Consider the following 19,510-nt stretch of genomic DNA (forward strand, 5'->3'; position numbering starts at 1 on the left):
AATTATTTAAATCTTGAACAAATATGTATGTATGTAAAGTTGTGATTTTAACATTTAAACTGAATAAAAGCTTGAATCCAAACAACAGATTAGGTAACAAGGCAATGTACATGTAACTTATAATAAATGTTTACGTTTTTATCCTAATTATAATTATTATAATTATTGAAATTCATTCATTTAAGTGTACGTACTCGCATGTATAGTTGCTAGAGTTTATAACAATTTTTTTTTATTTAATTATGAGTAAGTATAATATCATATATTTTTTTTTTTTTTACATTTCTACTTATGCATTTCTTCTTGTTTTTTTTTTTTTATTATTATTTTATTACCTTTCTATTCAATGATTAGTTTTTCTGTTTTTCTGTTTTTTTTTTTTGTTATTATTTATTTTTGATTTATTTATTTAATCTCACTCTTTATCATTTTTGTATTGAAAAATATATAGAGCCTTTTTCTATCTTTGAATTTCCTTTGATTATAATTTTTAATTAAAATTAATAACAATGACTAGATTCTGTTTAATTATTTTAAAAGAGTTTTTTGCTTTTTTTTGTTTGTTTGTTTTTTTTTTTATTATTATTTTGTTTATTGTTATAAACAGTTCATAATAAAAACAGTTGCAACGTTTTCATCAAACGATTTCATAAATTGTGTAAAAATTTCAATTTATAATAAGGATAGAAATTATTTCAAATAGTTCGATCTCGACTAACAACTCATAATGGTCGTTCGTATTCAAATCACGAGTGCGTTCAAGTTTTCAATAAAGCCGATAGCCTCAGTAGCTATGCTAGTGCTTTAAGACTTCAACCTTTAAATTTATGTCTTTGATTAAATCAATTATATAATAATACTTTGATAACTATTATGACATATGCTATGTAGGAGAGATTTCGGACGCTCTAAGTGATTTCAATCGAGTTCAAATAAATAATAGAGCTTTTTTCCAAAACAGTAATCATGTGATATTAATTGTTACAAGCGCAAGTAAAATTATTTTATATTGAACGTGTTATGGATAGGAACCATTCAGAGACTCATAATTGCTTTACAAGAAGCCTTAATAGGGCAAAAAAAAAAAAAAAAAACAAATATTCAATATAAAGGAAGAGAAATTTTTATATTTCCTAATGTTGGGTGAGCGCGGCTCGAAAGCAAATATGTTCACAGCTTTTGCTTTTGCATAGGTGTGTGGACATTGCAGGCGTATCCTTTGGCCTCCTTTGATTTATTTAGTTGAAACTCTTTTGCAAATTGCACGGATATTAAATAGCTGTGCAGACGGATAGACAGGTAGACAAACAGACAGACATGCTTTGGGACGTGCATTTCGCATTTGAAATTGGCCAAGAATTTATCTTCTTTACGTGGTTTCTGAAGCTTTCTTTTTTGAAAATATAATACTGGGTAGGCGTGCTCAGCGTCTATTATATTATTGTACAGGCACGACAGCATCGTCCAGAGAATATACGTTTGTACATTTATCTGTTCTAGTTTATAAGTAATGAGCAAAAAACACGGTAATTGAAATTGTTCTCACTTTACGTGACACTCTGGACGTATACTTCGACCATCCATCTTCAATGCCCACTTGCGTGCGGGTTGAAACTGATGGTTTCGTTTTTGAGGCTGGGACAATAAACAGATATAACGCAGACCGACAAGTGGATAGATGGACATGTTTAAATCGGTTCAGAATTTAGTGCTAATGAAGAATACCCATACTTTGTGACATGTCTAACATTGCCTTCTGAGCTTTGCGAGCAAAATGAATCACAAAATGAATCACTCTTCGGTACGATGGGTATACAAAACGCAGCTTATGAATATGTAACCGATGAATTAACATCATTTCAAGGTCAAATTTTTATTCGCAATAAATTCCTGTCATAGATCGTTCATTTGCGTTTAAGAAGTTAGAATCTATTATTTATTATTAGAGTGTTTATGAACGAACTATATTCAATGCAAGATGATCGGTAGCCAATTAAAAATAAATATAAAAAAATATTAAAATTTCTTGTTTAATATTTAATAATAACAAATAGCAGGATGGACGGACATATAAACATGATTAACATTTCAAAAGGCCTAAACTGATCAAGAATTTATATACTTCGATGTTGAGTGATGCTAGAAGCAATATTTAATGTTGACCTTTAGAAAAAAAGAAAAACCAAAGAAAAAAAAAAAAAACCGATTCATACCGATGTCGTATTCTTGCATCGCGACCAATCGCTGTGACTGTGCTGCCTATTTATAGTGAATGTGACTTTGCATCAGACTTGAGGTTCCGGACCAACAATCAATATCAAGTCGGTTACGAAACAAAGTTGCCAAGCCAAAAAGAAAGAACAAAAAATGCCTATGAAGAGTCTTGCGGCTTGTGAGGATGTCCAGAATACGGCTACTCGATTTTTCGCAGGTCATATGCTCTTATATTAGAACAGTGAGAAAACAAATTGCAATTGTTTTATCGTGAACTGTTTAAGTGCGTAGAAGTTCAACATAAAATCTTTTCTAATACTTGAAAATGAAGACAAATTTAATCAATACTTGGGTGGCGTACTTAAAAAATCGGTGTTTTTGTGTGCTTGTGTGTTTAATGTTTTCTCTTATAGTTTAGGTAAATCAAAACGTTTGAGATGAATAGCAATTTGCCAATAAATTACTTATGTCTTCATTAACTTTAGCATTTCTGAAAACTATATAACTAACACTAACTCTCTTTGCTTGTTGTTTGTTATTCAATCAAATTGCTTGAAATCAAAGTGTTTTGAAAATTACCTTTCTGAAGTTATCAATAATTTTACGAATGCAAATAATTTTTTTTTTTTTTTTTTTTTTTTTTTTGTTATACATATAATGGTTTTTAGTGATTATTAGCTTGTTGTTGTTGTTGTTGTTGTTGATGTGTTTGATTTTGATTAGCATTTTGTACAGTTGTTTCATTCTCCGGTACACGATGGGTCTTCATATGAGCGCTACGACTTTTGATTTTATTAAATACTCTGCAAACAAACAATCATTTTTTTTGTTGTTTTTTTTTTTTTGTTTTTTGAGCAAAAAGAAGAAGAAAAATAAACAAAGAAAATTTTAATATTGTTGAGCCATCATTTTAATTAACAATTTAAATTGAAATGAATGCACATATATTTAAAAGTAAATTGCTTAATAATAATAATTAAATATTTAAAAGCTTTTATTAACATAAGGCCGGTTAGCATGCTTAAAGAACTTGGCCATTATTAGCAGCTATTTCTTACATAGTGTGTGTATATTGCAAATATACACACATACATACACACATACATACACATAAATAAAATGTGATAAAAAAGAAGAATTAATTACTTATCTTTTGGCTGTGTGTGTTAAAGATGCAGAAATAGATCACAGAGTATTATGGAGATAGAGAAACAGTGGGGGAGATTGACGAGGAAATGATTATAAAAAAGACACATAAACTTAAAAAGGAAAAATTAAGTTAAACAATAAAAAAACTGAATATTTTTGAAAGAAAGCAAAAGAGAAATTCGTAGGAATATTAAAAATTTAGTATTTACTGAAACGATCAAAGTAGGTGCGCTCTTGCTTCCGTTGCATTTATAGATAGATAGGCTTCATAGAATCTTAGAATCACTTGCTTGAGAATGTCAATGTTATCTCTTACTTCATTTATTTCAATAGAATATCGAGCCAAACTCGAGAGATAATCAGAGAGATTGTTATGTGTTATTGTAACTTTTGATCTCTGGACTAAATTTATATTTGTCAAGGAATATCGGTTACAATCATTTTTACATTTTCCTATAGATGCCTAAAAATATATTCCTATTATTCTCTTTTTAAATAAATATATATTACACAGGGCCAGGGTTCGTCAGATAATTGCCAACATATTTACATATACAATTCAATAGTGTTGTGTGTGTGTGTGTAACTGAGATAAAATATTCCATATCTCAGTTTCGTATTTTCATTTGTAAAATTTTAAAATTTTCAGACTGACTTATGGCATATGAAACAAGGCTGTTGCGCTGATCAAGAATGTACGTGTATTCCGTGAAAAGATTTCTGTGCACTTTTCATCCATTAGTTGATTAAACGAAAATGGGAAACTTAATTAGCGATTGTCACCTTATTCTGGCCACCCACCTCTAAAATGGGAGATACGTTGGCTCGCAGTTATTATTTAATCAATATATTCTTAGGTTCAAAAGTTTCTTTAGAAATAACTGCACACATATATGTATTTATTTAGTGAAATTTGTTTACGGACAAGATTCATCCAAGGCAGAGCCATTGTTTTCCAAATACTGTAAGGTTGACATGTCACGCAGACGACGAACGAAGAAGTCTTTCATTTAGTGTAGATCTTACAGTTAAAATGTTGTATTGAAGCTAACAATTTTTAAAAATTAGAAAAAGTGTTCAGCTTTAAAGGATATATAAGAGAGACAATTAAGAAAAAATGGTGGAAAAACGCTTTAATTAATAAAAAAGAAAGTACAAAAAAAAGTTAATGTAACGGAAAAAAGAAAAACATGACTTACAATCAATGTACTCATATATCCACGCTCATGATGACGGTACAACAGAGAGAGCAACGTTCAACTATATGGACTAGAGAGCAGTACGAAGAGGCTTTTGTTTTTCATATTTTGATAACTTTCGCAAGATTTTTAGTTTTCATTTCTCAATCGAATTTTTTTTAATTAAAAATTCTTTGTATTTGTGACTCTTCGCTTTATAGTAAATTAAATTTTGTTTTATTTGTTTTTTTTTTTTTTTTTTTTTTTTTTTTTGTATGAATTATTTCGCATGTCAATATAACATAAGTAAAATACAACAACAAACAACGACATTAGATTATTATTGTGAAAAACTATAATCATATTCGAAATGTAAGTACACTGAGGATGATAGGTACGGACACAAATGGAACTATATATAGCGTTAAACTAAAACTAAAAACTTCAAATGAAAGAAAGCAAAAAAAACAAAAAAAAAAAATATTTCAACTGGGCGAAGAAAGAAAAACCCAGACGAAAACAAAAAAAAAAAAAAACAAAAAAAAAACAAATTAAAAAAAAGCATGATTTCTGATCATGCGTAATTGAACCGAGAAAAAAAATTGTCTAAATTATCATTTTCAAAACTAAAAGCACGTGCTAGTTGTTTCTTTTACTGTACGACTCGAAAGGAAAAACGTAAACACAAATTTAAATGAAAAATGTTCGCTTTCGTTTTTCATTTGGCGGTTAAATTCAAATTGGTTAATTAATTAATTAAATCAATCAATCAATCAATCAATCAATTAATCAATGTATATATAGTGATGAAAAATATTTGGGGAATCTTACTTGCCGCACACCTTGCAGGGGAAATCGTTGTTGATATCTTTGGTATTGGTTGCAGTGGTGTTATCTTTATTTACTAAATTTACTGAGTGACTAAGTGCCTGAGATGAGGCGGTACATGCACTAGTTGAACTGATCGAGCCGGGTAAGGAGTTGTTAGCGTTTGGATTAGTGGCACTGTGATTATTATTGTGGCTATTGCGACCATAGGTATGTATGCGAGTATGGCCATGCAGAGCAGCTTTTGAAGAGAAGCTCTGCAATTTCGTTATTTATTTTTGTTTTTTTTTTTTTTTTTTTGTTTTTATTTTTTTCCATTTATTTATTTATTTAGATATTTTATATAAATCATATTGAAAATGAATGGTAACAAGACAATTGAACAGTTGACAGTATTCTTAACTTACCGCTGAGCAATCAGGTTGTTCACATACGTATGGTTTCACTTCATTGCTGTGATTAACTGGCGGTGTTTCAGTTTTTAGGTGGGTCACCTTGTAATCTACACACAGCTTCTTCCAAAAATAATAGATTTGTATACATTCTCCAGTTGTTTTCGAACCGAGCTGTTGCGAAATATTATATTTATTAAATAATGAAACATACTTTCTCTCTCTCTCTCTATCTCTCTCTCTCTCTCTCTGTCTCTCTTTCTCTTTGCTTACCTCTTTAGAAATTTTGCTAAATTCCTTGCCATATTTCTCCAATCCCTTTAGGAAAGTTTCCAATTCTTGGGCGGACCATTTCATTTGGAATGGATTTGACTGGGTTTGTAGTAAAGTTAAAACTGCTGAAGCGGTATTACCATGGGATTTAAGCAGTGTCTTTAATGCTATTTCTTCTGTATGACTGCCCGAAGGCGTCGCCGATGATTTGCTGAGATCTATAAAACGCATCAATATATTTTCATCTCTTTGAATGTCCGGATTCCACATGAGTTCCGCTTTTACGGGCTCATCGATTGCCGTTAATGTGGATCGCTCTTTAAAAATTGGTATGGCAGCTTGATAGGCCGATCCTAAATTAACTTTAGACACATCGGAGAAATCGACTAAGCCCACTGAGTCTTCGAAATCATCGTCGAAGGCATCAAATGCTGAAAGATTCGTATTCGATTCCTTAAGAATGTTGCAATACAAACCGTGACCTTTGCGCGCAGGATTTAAAATTGGAGCAGGTGTATAATGAGTCCTTGAGGGTTTCCTTAATTTAGATCGGTACGGTGATAAAGTTTGGAACTTTAACTGATAACCAGATGAGCCCGAATCCGAGGAATTATAACCTCTTAGACGTCTTTTTAATATGGAATTAGTTTGATTGGATAATGGCTGTAGAATGGTAGTCAACACTGACGTGCTATTCGTCGCATTTGACGTTTGACAATACTGTGGCGTTTGTTGTTGCTGTTCATTGGATGCGATTTGTCCATAATAAATATTAGAATTATTTAAGACATCAGTAATTTGCAACCGTTGTTGTTGGGTCTCTTGTTGCCTTTGCTCAATATTTAAATTAAGGCGATTATTAATTTGCGTTGGCATTAATTTCATTTCTGATCTTTCGGTGGTTCCTGTGTAAACAAGGGGCTGCGTTAAGGCCTCATTTAACTGCGCTGTTATTGTTCTATTGCTACTGCTGCTATTGCTAGCTTGTGTATGTGATTGATTGGCGGAGTCAATATATTGCTGGGTATTTGTTGGAATTTGTACTTGCGGTGTATTTTGAAAATTGTACTGCATGATAGAGGCCGTATTGCCACAACCATTGGCCGGTACTGTTACAATAACCTGATTAATCTCTGAAGGCATTTGTTGCGTTTGCAGTGGCTGCATCTTTAATACGCCTTGCTGCTGTTGTGATGGTTGCTGTTGTTGCTGTTGTTGCTGCTGCTGCTGCTGCTGTTGTTGTTGTTGTAGTTGTACTGAAATCGCGGCATTATTACTCTGCAGGTAGGGATTCTGGCTTGTACTGGTCGAGGCATTTGAATTTAGATTTGATTGTTGTTGGTGAGGAATGTGTTGACTTGTATTATTTGCCGTTTGAGTCAATTTCTGTTGACCAAAATCACGAGGTGACGATGACAGCAACGGATCTTCCGAATTTGGCATCATTTGCGATTGCAAACTTAAGCATGGCAAGTAATACAAGTCGATTATATTCTCTGATTGACTTTCGCAATTAATTTGTATTTGATCTTCGGTTAAGACCTCACGTAATACTTCTTTTACCTCTTCTACTGAACCTATGCCACCGTTAAAGAAAGACTCTGACAATGGAGATGCAGCGTTGCCCGAATCATTTAGAAATTCTTGTTCCTCATCTAGAAATGAAAGATTGGCTTCGGCGAATTCTCTTAAATCACGTTCCGCATCCGTATTGGTATCACTAAGTAAATCCTCCATCTTAATATTATTATTATCGAAATTATTATCTCCCATAATATTTCCTAATTTTGTTATTTTTTCATTCTCCATTTCTCCATTTGCACATGTTGAAGCGTTACTTATTAACGATTCACTAAAAAAGACATTCGATGTTTCGCCATACTGTTGATTATCGTCTACGTAGGGAGAAGTTTGTGTAACATTTTCATGGCTGGAGGGAGGAGTCGGATAGGCTAACGGAGAATGCAAAGGTGAATTCAGCCTCCCGTAAAGTTGTTTCCGTTCAACTAATGGCATGGACAAGGAATTTAAATTTCCATTGGATTGAGTTAAAGGATTCATTAGTAGTTCTTTGGAATGGAAATGTTGAAAATTCGGCAAAATTTGTTGTTGTTGCTTACATTCTGAGCCATTATTAATATCCGTTGGACAAGCGGGCTGCAACACTTGACCATTATTATCTATAATTTCATATTGTTCGGAATGTTCAGAAGATTTGAGCAGGTTTTCATGATTGGAATCATTCAACAATTGCATTGTGTCTACTGTTTGCAATAGCATTTCGGCCTCGCTGACATTGTAAACCTCAGTTTCTTCAAACAAATTCGAATTGTCACTAGCATAGGTGACAGTGTACACTTCTGCATTGACATCTCCATTCTGCGATAAGGTCAAGGACAATGGGGAATTTTGCGCTAACGATATACCACTGGATTCTGGGCAATTGTTTAATGAATTCTCGATTTCTTGTTGGGTTGTAGTTGCCAGCTTAACCTTGTTATTAATAACTTGTACATCGGAGGGTATAAGTACGGCCCTTGAAGGAGAATTTGTTGTTGTGGCGGTGTTAACAATTTGACGCGTCACGCCACCCAATGGTGCGTTTGATGCTTGCTTGGACGTGACAGCGATACGTGTTCCTCTCTTTAATAATTCAATTAAAGTGGAATCTTTTGGATCAGTTGATGTGCTGCGGGTTGTCGTTCCTGTAGAAGTCGTTGTGTTCAACGTCGTTGTTCCTGGTTTTTCTGTCGTTGTCACTGAATTGCATTCACTATTCAGCTGAGTGAGATTCGTGCCCACTCCCACGCTCACATTATTCATTGGTTTTTGTTGTTTGGTACTGAAAATTTCAATACTCTGAGGTAAACCCATATCCTGGGCATTGAGCATAGTTCTATTATTATTTTTAAAAGCGACTGATGGGGTAGGCATCGTATTTAGATTCGATGTTATGCAACTACCAGAACTTGTCTGACTTTTAGAGCTTAGGAAATTTTCCAAATCGCTAATTGATCTCCGCAAGATCGGATTATTGGCTAAATTATTGGCAGGCGGAGCAGGTACGGCAAAAGAACCCTAGATTACGGCATGAATAGTGTGAGATCGAATTATATATTATTATATTTTTGTAGAAAAACTTACCTTATTTATATCTCTACTTCGCTTGTTAATAATTTTCTCTTCGATTAGGGCTCGAACACCAATACTAGCTGTTTGCAAAGGCGGACCATTATTCTCCTTTTTTTCGCTTTTTTTAGTCTCGGGATCTTTTTTAAAATAACCGCCATGCAAACGCATGTGACCGTTTAAAGCTGGCGTATTCTTAAATTTGCGATGGCATAAATTACATTCCACTGGCTTCTGATCAATTTTAACTACATTTAATAAGGAAGAGGAATTCAAGCCGGAAGTTAAATCGATTTTGACTTCCTCCTCCTTAGCGTCCATGGCCAATAGTGGTGAATCTATATTGCGAGTTATTGCATCATTGGACACCTCATCCACGGTAATGGCCAAGTTCTGAGTAGTGTTTAGCTGCAATTCGCGAATTCATAATAATTGTAGCAAAATTAAAATGATCATCTTTACAAACCAATTGCATATTCCAGGTTCGTGGTCTTGGATTCTGTGTTTGCGTCTGGGCCGGTGATGTGTCAATTTTATAGGATTGTGAACTGGAGTGTGAGGACACGGTTACCTGTGCTGTTGTTTGCTTAGTTTGACGCATAATTTTACTAATCAAATCTAATTGTTCGGGGGTTAGACCTTCGCCCTCCATATTGCCACCGCTATCTGTTAAAGTTATAGTGGCCGCAGTCGATGCCGACGCGATACTACTAGCCGACGACGAAGAAGAAGAAAGAGTAGAGGTGGGTGATAGCAATGTAACATTGGTCTTTAAAGCCTTCACCTCGTCTTCAGTTAAAGCTAAACCAGTTGACGCATCAACCACTGTACCGCCATTCGAAAGATACGTACCCAAACATGTTGCACCATCTGGTGAGCTTGCATCTCCTTAAAATCATACAAAAAAAAAAAATTGCTATCGAATTAATAGAAAGCTGTTTTGCTTACCGTTTGCGGTAGCTGGTGATAAACTTAAATTTGCTGATGAACAATTGACATTAATAGATGACAAGTTTTGATTTTGCGGGGTTATAACGCCAGCATGATGATTTTCGGTATGTCTACGCAGGGAACGTGCATCGCAATAAGATTTACCACAGCCCTCAGCTTTACATTCGTATGGTTTTTTATTTCTATGCGTCATCATGTGACCGTTTCTAAGAGAAGCGGAGTATATCTTATTAAACTTTACAAATTTTCACTTCCTGCGGTCTTAACAATCGAAATAGCAATAAAGATAGGAATAGATGTTTATATTGACTGCAGAGTGCCTCAAATGCCAGCAACAAATTAGGTAAACACTACGAAATTAATATATAATTGAGGTATCTTTGTAACGATCAGAGCTGGAGTGTGGCAATTAAACCCTTTCAAAAATGCATAGAACTACAGTTACATTTTCACGCGGTTTCTACGACTAAAATAAATACCATTTCTTTATCTATCGAAATATCTTATATTATTTATTGATTTATTCTAATTTCATAAATGCAGCAAAGATCCATCTGCTGACTTGCGCAATTCAGACAAGTAGAAAAGGTCGACGCACAATTACTCCAATCCAAGTGTCTCACCAAACTCCGTATTAGTTTATGTAAGAAATCGGCATTGGGGCGAGCATTGAGAAGAGTAATCTTAATGGAAGCAATAGGATCCGATAGACATTACATTATAAATCGTATTTAGATTGCTATAGAGAATCCTAAGTGGATTAAAAAACCCTTCAAGTTTAATGAAAAGAAAGTTCGTTGTGGGACAGACAGGAACGTTGAAATTAATTGTACTTAACAAAAATGGAGGATCATTGGCACCATTAATGAGCGTTAAAATGAAAGTAATGCCCAATACCATCCTACGTTTCTCAAGTAACGGCTGTAAGGACATAAGTAGCCACCTATTTTCAGAAGGAGAAAGTGAGGCACTTGGATTCCAACACAAATTTCTTACAAATAAAAAGCAAAAAATGCTTCTGCAAGAATTATATGGAATTCACACCAGCAACGTTACGACGTTGACCATACGATCGAGGCGTCAATTGGAGTCAATATAGGGCGCACTAAGCTGACCTATAGTCTTTTCGTCATATTTGGATCGTTAAACTGGCTCGACCAGCACTTGTCCAGCTTTATTGACAGGGTGTTCAACGTACCTAGATCCCGAAATGAATTCACGCAATCCAGCCTAAGTGAGTCTATAAAATATTCCATTGCGGATAAATTACGCCTCGAAAATGACAGCTTCTTACTTTTCTTTTAGGTTTAACTACAAAAAATTAAAGTAACATTAGCTTGGAGGCGAGATGGCTAAGTTCCCGAATTAAGAGGCAAGAAAAGTTTCACGTCGTCCGTGGACATTAGAGATCGTTGACGTACAGAATGAAAAAAAAACGATCTCTTATGTGACACTAATAGCTTGGGGTTAATTCTATCAAAGGCCTTGCTAAAAACAGCGTAACTAATATCCATCTAAATGCACAGCATTTGAAAAAGGCCTACATTATTACTGCTTACATATATATATATATGAAAATACTTAGATATATGCATACTTAGATGTGCACTGTTGGCATAAATTCGTGTATTCGAAACTTACAAATGATCCTGTCGTTTAAATGCTTTTGAGCACATAACACACACGTATTTCCGTTCGTCACTGTGCGTCAATTTATGTTTAGCCAGTGCTGATGCATTTCCAAATATTTTATTGCAAATCTATAAAAGAAAAGATAGATAAGTAAAAAGTTAAAATGAAAACTACATTCATAAAAGTGCTTTTATCGTAAGAATATTATTATAATCAAAGAGATTTGTTGTTTCTTTCATATAAAGACGTCCGATCTCTAGGTCAGTTTATTACTGCTAAAAAGCCGTTCGTATGTTCAATCAAATCCTACGAATACGAACTACTAACGCATATAAGATGTTTTGAAATTAAAAAAGTTTTTCTTATTTACTAGCAAACGTATTGCATGTACATCAACATTTCATAATTTCTTATATTGCGTACGTAAAATAAGTTTTTATGTTTTGTCGGTGAGTGTGTTTTGCTTAAGGTGCTTATAACAGCCTAAAATAGAAATTTCCACGAAAGTAATTGGTTTCAGGTTTCGTAGAAGACTTCAAAAAAAAAAAAATACAGTGTCAATCATCATATATGTTCTTGTAGATCTCCTTCGCTACAAACTTGCCTAATCTGACCTTATCGAAGGATGAGGGGTGTGTTCGTTTTGTCCAAACGTTTGCAACGTAGAAGTAAGCTTCAGAGATGCCATAAATTACACATATTCTCGATCAACATTAATTTCTAAATCGATTTAAGCATGTCCGTCTGTCCGTCTGACTGTGAGTTCGCCCGTGCAATGTCTCTTGTAAATATCCTCCTGGCCGCAAAAATGAAGTAATCGACTTTAAATTTGCGAAAAAACATTGGAAGCTCTTGCGTGCATCTATCGAAAATGTACCGAATCGGTTGAAGAACACCGATGTAGTACTATGTAGCAGCTCTGTTTTTCAAACGAAATAGAAAACTTGCTTTTTGCTTATTGCTTATAAACTACAGCAGATAAATCTGCAAAAATTTGAACATATACTCTACGGACGATGTTGTAGTACCTCTACAAAAATCGCCCACGCCCACTCAGTTTTATAGTGTGTCCTTTACATCTTGTAGAAACGCCCAGAGGCAAACTTGAAAACCCCCACGAAGTATATAAATTCTTGATTAGTTTCAAATTCGGAAAGAATGCTTCGGTTATGTACCATCTGTACGTCTGTCCAAGTGTGTAGTATCTATGGTAAACATTCTCCCATTCGCAAAAATAAAGTTATCGCCTAAGAATTTGCAAAAGGAGTTGAAAATGCCCCAAACCCATCAAAAAACGTGCCTACGACGCCTACACCTTCACACTACACGAACTGTGAAGACCTTTGCTTTCTGTATTTTTTTCTTGTTACGGACAAAGTACTCCATACACATTTCCACTTTTATTCTAAAAGTAGAATAAATCACAGCCGCACTCATCTCCAATATTATAAAATACGAAAATGGATTTCATTTCACTTTTTGTACACAATACATTACATATAATACAATTCTCTTACTTATTTTATATTATAAATGTCTGTAATATATATATAAGTGTGTAAATGGTCTCAATAAGTCGTGAGCGTGATAAGAAGTTTATTTTATGAAAGCACATTAACATATATCTGCTGACACATATATATTTATGGTACATACACAGAAAGTACATTAGACATTTATAAATATTGTTCTATGTACCGTCAACAAAATTAATGACGTCTTATTTGTATGTACAATGTATTAATTACATATCATTAGACTAAAAATGAGTGAAATCAATATTTTATGCGTTCATTTATGAAAATGCGCGTGAAAATCACGTACATGCGATTGCGTTCTTGTATTCATATAGGAACATATTCACAAGTCTCGGCAAAGTGAAAGAATTTGGCTACGAGATGACTTGTACCATTTCAACAGATCCAATATTGATTGGATTATTAAAAAAAAAAAAAAATTTATATATATATATATATATATATGTATATATATGAAATTTTCTCATTCATCTTACCTGACACTGTTGTGGACCGTGACGGCTAGGCGAAGATAGTTTTGAACGGTTTTTTTTCAATATTTTCGGTGGATTTGTTAATGAAACAGGAACTTTGCGATTACAGGGAATGGGGGCACAACGTACACTTATATTGCCACTGCTGCTATTGCTGCTACTAGTTATACTAAAACAACTATCGTTACTGTTTGAACTGTAGTTACTGTTACTGCTGCAATTGCTGTTGCTATTGCTGCATGACAAATTACTGTTGCTACTGCTTTGAAATTGTTGAAAGGTACTGCTAGCGTTATTATTATTATTGCTGCTGCTGTTGCTGTTGCTGTTGCTGTTGCTGTTGCCGTTACTCGAACTGCTATTGCTCATTATTTGAGCCAATGACGTAATATTGGTGGTATTATTGCAACTGCTACTGCGTATCAAGCAATTTTTAATGTAACTGTTAGTCTTGTTGGTGGTATTTGTTGAAATGGATACAGTTTGAACAGCGGCCGCTATCGTACATTTAGGGGAATCTTTTTGGGTTTGTGAACTGTGCGCTACGTTTGAGGTACGACGACTAATGGTTACACGACTTTTTAAATTATTCGCACAGTTTTTAATGTTGTTAATGCAATTATTATTGGTATTCGCAACATTGTTATTTTGATTATTATTAATATGATTGGTATTGATATTATTGGGATTGCTATCACTGTTAGTTGTCGTTCCTGTTGCTGTTGCTGTTGCTGTTGTTGTTGATGTTGGTGTTGGTGTTGGTGTTGCCGCTCCTGTTGTTACTATTGTGTTTAATTTATTTATTTGCACTTTGCTATTGCAATCATTACTATTGCTACGATAATGATTGTTATTATTATTTAGGGCTATATTTGAACAAAAATGCATATTTATGGATTAATTTTTCATTCAATCATTTGTTTTTATTTCACTGTTTTTTTTTTTTCAAATTTTACTTACAAGCCGTTTGCAAAGTGCCCAATACATCAGCCAACATTTCCGGATCCGGATAACCAATAGTTAACGCATTATCCAAACTGTTGACTGCATTTGAAGCGTTTGATGCGACTGTCGACACTGATTGATTGGAATCGGACGAAGGCGAGGACGATGAATTGGCATCGCGTAATTTTAAAGTAACCGAACCTTCCGTGCCCACTGAAGCACTGCACATGAGCACACGCGGCGTCGCAGGGAGACCAGCTAACGGCAGGTGTATACTTTTCGGTACCTAAAATATAACATTTTTATTCCATTTCTTCCATACAAAATTACATTCGAACACATCTAACGCCACGAAAATCACATAAACGCGCACCGCAATCATTTCGTGTTAGCTCACATACATGTCGGCGAAAAATTTCATGTTCCTGTCAAATTGCAATAAGTAAATGCCTTATGCTCATATATATATATATATATATATATAGATATATATATATAAACATTGACACTTGTGCACAATTTGTTCATTTATATTTTCAATAATTTTCTTAATAAACTAAAGAAAAAAATTTTTTATAATACATTTTTAAAGAAAAAAACACTCTGAAATAATGAAATAAAATTAAATTAGTGATAGACGAGCAAAACAAGACATGAAAAAATAAAAAGTGATTACCAAAATTATTCATCATTACGATGCAATTTGTTGAACGTTTCGTTCATTGTGACTGACATATGACATACGAAGAACATTAGTTACGTTCCAAAACAGTTTGCCTGCCTATCGTAACGTACTATAATTTCTTTTCCCCAATATTTGTAAAAATTTTAAAGTATTAAGTAAAGAGAAAGAGTAATGTAACTAACTCTCTGAAATCTGAAGAACTTTTTTAATATCTCTCTCAGAGGAGATGAAGTTGGTTGCGTTGCGTTGCCAGAGCAAGGCCATATTTATAGTCTTTACAGTTTGTGATTTTCTTTGAAATTTTTCCATACAATGTTTACCTAATAGCTGGCAGATATACATTATCGAAGGATCAGGGGTGTATTCATTTTGGTATCCCAGCAGGAAGCCTCAGATACTTCATAAAGCGTATATATATATATATATATATATATTCTTGATCAGCAACAAATTCTAAACCGACTTAAGTATGTCCGTTTGTCCGCTTGCATGTAGCAAAGTTCCTGCTGATTACAAACATACTGAAATTGATTTCAGATTTGGCATAAAGATTGCAAATTCTTGTACACGGGCTGGTCTTGAAATTGAGCCGAATCGGTCAAAAGACATGACCAACATAACATGAAACCATCTGTGCTTTCCTCATTACTTATAAACGATAATAGATGCAATGGAAAAAATTGGCATCTATGGATGTTCTTACAGCACCTGTACAAAAGTGAAGGAGTGACAAACACGCCCCCTCAATACTATAGAATATCAAAATTTCATATTTTTATCAAAAAGTTTGCAGCACCAAGAAAAAAGTTTAAGAAACCATATCAGTGCTAAGTCATGATGGATATAAGAGACTCGATCCGGCTTTAATTTTCTTACTTGTTATATATTTTCTAACTTAACGCAATAATAAGTCATTCATCGCTTCACCACGTGTGTAGAATGAATATGTTATTTCTTTCATATTCGGTATTGTAGCACACGTTCATAAACAGTGTTTGCTTAGACTTACACTCAGTTATTTATAAAAAAAAACATTTATTTGTTTGTTTATCACATATGCGGAGCTTGAATTGAATTGAATTCTATTTATTTTTTTTTTTTCTTAATACATACACTACCAATATATATATATATATATATATATACACATCTCCTACGAACGCAAAATATATAATACAAGCAAATGACCTATGACGTCCATTAAAATGATATTTTGTGCAAGAATTAATTCTGTTTTTCTATTATTTTCATATATTCATCTTAGGAGGGCCTTGAACACCAGCCGTTTCAAATAACAATGTACGGTATAAATAAATAAATAACAAAGCACCGGCATCTGTTGTAAGGTGCGTTTCTTTATTCACATGGGAGCATGTTTCGATCAGTACATAAAGCAGTAGCTGCCGACTAAAAAAACACACACATGCCCAATTCTCATCAATAGATGAAGGGCTGTACGTTCGCATATAAATGGAAATGACTAAATCAAGTCAAAATGTTATATTAGTCAGAAATCTGTATATGTTTCTATTACAAATGCTGAAATATACTCAAAGCACTCCATGCATTTGGGAGTTACAGCGAATCGTTTTTTGACGTAAGAGCGCAAAGCAAAACAATGACAGCAGCGTCAGTTTCATCTGTATGATTTGGAAAAGATTACACACTGTCAGAAGGTTAGAACACTAGGGTTCAAGTTCCTACATTTTCCTGAATTGTTCAATTGGTTTATTTGCCCCATTTTTCCTTTTCGATCGGAAACGCATTCAGCGTAACATTGTTGTGTTTTTTGTATGTGTAAAATTTCTATGTGTTACAAAAAGACAAAACAAAAGAGAAAAAACGTTCCCTTTTTAATTATTGTTCGAATTTTCATTTACAGCAAAATGAAAAAAAAAAAAAGAAAAATTTCAATATTCAAACAAACAGAAGAAAAATCAATGTATTTGCAGTTAAATATAGGTATAAACAACAAATGCTTTATACACGACTATGTACAGGTAGGTATATAACAAATTTACTAATGACATTGACATTTGATTGACGGGAGAATCATTCACAAATTCTAATGAATAACAATCCGTCTTTGACGTAGGTAGTTTTGTGTGTGTGTGTGTGTGTGTGTGTGTAAAAGCGCGTTTTTTTTTTTTTTTACCAACCAGACAATTTCTCTACAGGCAGTCTATGAGGAACTATATTACCTATGTATAAACTTTATAAGATACATTTTTTTTTTGGCTGAAAAATGCATTAATCATTTCAATAATCCAAATTCCGGCTTGCAATAAAAAATTCCAAACATTTCAGATATCGCTGAATATATCTACATTTCGATTTTCAAAGGGCCGCTCATCTCTAGTCCATTTAACTCAGGCCATACGCATTTCAGCTATGGCATTCTATGAAGGATAGCAAAGAGAAAAAAAAAAGGAGTATCGTACGCACTTACGCTTACAATCAGTAAAATAATAAAAAGCAAAATCAATCGGATGCAAACATAAACTAGAAAAGATAAAGTTTGGAGATAAAGAAACATTTGCCGTTTGGCTAAATAAATATCTAGTGCTCACTTAATAACTTCCATTCGTTGCTAAACTTGAGAAAATGTTTACGTAGCATAGTGTAAAGGAAAAATCATACCGACAATAATACTTCTACAGAGACCCATGTCCTATTCAAAATTCAGAAGTCGATTTTAATCAAACATTTATTATTACCGTGGAAGCTCATATATAAATAAAATACTTAAAATATTAATAATTTATAATAAATAAAAAGTATTTATTTTTACTTTTTTTTATAAAAATATTTTATCTTTGCGCATTTAATTGGACACTAAAGCATGCACTAAGGCGCATAAAGCGCATTTGCATATCAAATTTTTCAAAATGTTTTCTCGCATAGTTGAGTTTCGCAAAACATTGACGAAGAAGAAGAGGAGGAGGAGAATATAAAAACAAATTTTTAAAAATTTAAAATAAAATGAAAAATAAACCATTTTAACATTATGCCCTAAATTCATTTGATGCATGTACAGGAATAATAATAACACCGAGAGGTGAGAGAGGAGAATGAAGCGAGGCATCTTGCCAAACAGCACTTAAATTGCTCGAACGCACTCATACTTTCTCATTGTGGTGAGACAAACATTTTCATATATTTATGTATACATAAATATATATATATATATGTATATACATATATATGTATACGTATTCAGACAGAAGCGGTTACACGAGAGGCCTATTTATCTCTCTACACTTGCATATACACATTCTATATATAAATGTTATTCTATTTAGTAAATTTTTAAATTAAAAAAATGTTTGTATGAAAATGTTTTTTTTAATTCAACATCATACAATTTGCCCCTTTTTATAATTGTTATTAACTGTTTGCCTTCCCTTCGGCAACTATAATGCTTCATACGCATGTTATGCTGGAAGGTAGGAAAAGATGATCATAACAAATATGGGGGAAATGTGACAAGTTCATATTCAAGTTCAGAAAGCAATCATAAGATAAACGCTTTAAATTACATTTCCGAAAACTCGTAATCGCTTTTGCAGGTGCATGCAAATTGCTCCTTAGTAGATGAAGTGACCTATTAGCGGAGTGATCTGAATGATTGTTATCGCATTACAAGGTGACGAAAATATTTGCTATAATTCATTCAAAATGTTCTTTTCTTTTTTTTAAATTAATAGCATATGCGAAATGCGAAAGTGAAAAACAATAAACTCGCCGTTGGCTCAAGATGGCAACGACAAAGTGATGACCGCATAATGGACGAATCAGCATTGGTCTCGTCAAGTTCATGTATAATCATATCGTTCTGTTTACCCATATATTTCTTATGCACCGAGCATCTGTTTTTTTTTTTTTTGTTTTTGCCTTTGATCGAGTAGAACAAGTACTTATTGAACGGAGCCAAATGGACTCAAATTCTCACATATATATATTACACAAATAGAATAAGTGACTCCTAACAACCAGTTTTAGGTATAAAATTTTCATAGGAGCCAAAATGATTGTAAAATTATATTCGTATTTAAACTATCATAATTAAAACAAAAAAAATTCATCACTTTGTAGTTTAAAATATAATAATTAAAACAAAAAA

At 33.4% G+C, this 19,510-nt stretch overlaps 1 protein-coding gene across 7 annotated transcripts in view; it reads right to left on the bottom strand.

Annotated features, from left to right (window-relative positions):
• Positions 1 to 377: 377 nt before the first annotated feature.
• LOC119635162 (homeobox protein 5) overlaps positions 378 to 19,510 on the bottom strand; it is a 40,479-nt gene continuing 21,346 nt past the window's right edge. For 6 of the 7 annotated variants that reach the window (XM_038029795.1, XM_038029793.1, XM_038029797.1 and 3 more), the window contains 10 exons: positions 14,718 to 14,988; positions 13,761 to 14,623; positions 11,756 to 11,874; positions 10,112 to 10,320; positions 9,630 to 10,051; positions 9,179 to 9,571; positions 6,035 to 9,112; positions 5,777 to 5,935; positions 5,373 to 5,626; positions 378 to 3,017 (listed from right to left, as the gene is read on the bottom strand). In XM_038029795.1, coding sequence (XP_037885723.1) covers positions 2,879 to 3,017; positions 5,373 to 5,626; positions 5,777 to 5,935; positions 6,035 to 9,112; positions 9,179 to 9,571; positions 9,630 to 10,051; positions 10,112 to 10,320; positions 11,756 to 11,874; positions 13,761 to 14,623; positions 14,718 to 14,931 — 5,850 coding nt within the window. In that variant the 5' untranslated portion in view covers positions 14,932 to 14,988 and the 3' untranslated portion in view covers positions 378 to 2,878. The remainder of the gene's footprint in view (positions 3,018 to 5,372; positions 5,627 to 5,776; positions 5,936 to 6,034; positions 9,113 to 9,178; positions 9,572 to 9,629; positions 10,052 to 10,111; positions 10,321 to 11,755; positions 11,875 to 13,760; positions 14,624 to 14,717; positions 14,989 to 19,510) is intronic. The other variant, XM_038029798.1, reaches the window with a different exon arrangement.

This window comes from Glossina fuscipes, unplaced genomic scaffold (genome assembly GCF_014805625.2).
Source record: "Glossina fuscipes isolate IAEA_lab_2018 unplaced genomic scaffold, Yale_Gfus_2 3, whole genome shotgun sequence".
Taxonomy (NCBI): Eukaryota; Metazoa; Arthropoda; class Insecta; order Diptera; family Glossinidae; genus Glossina; species Glossina fuscipes.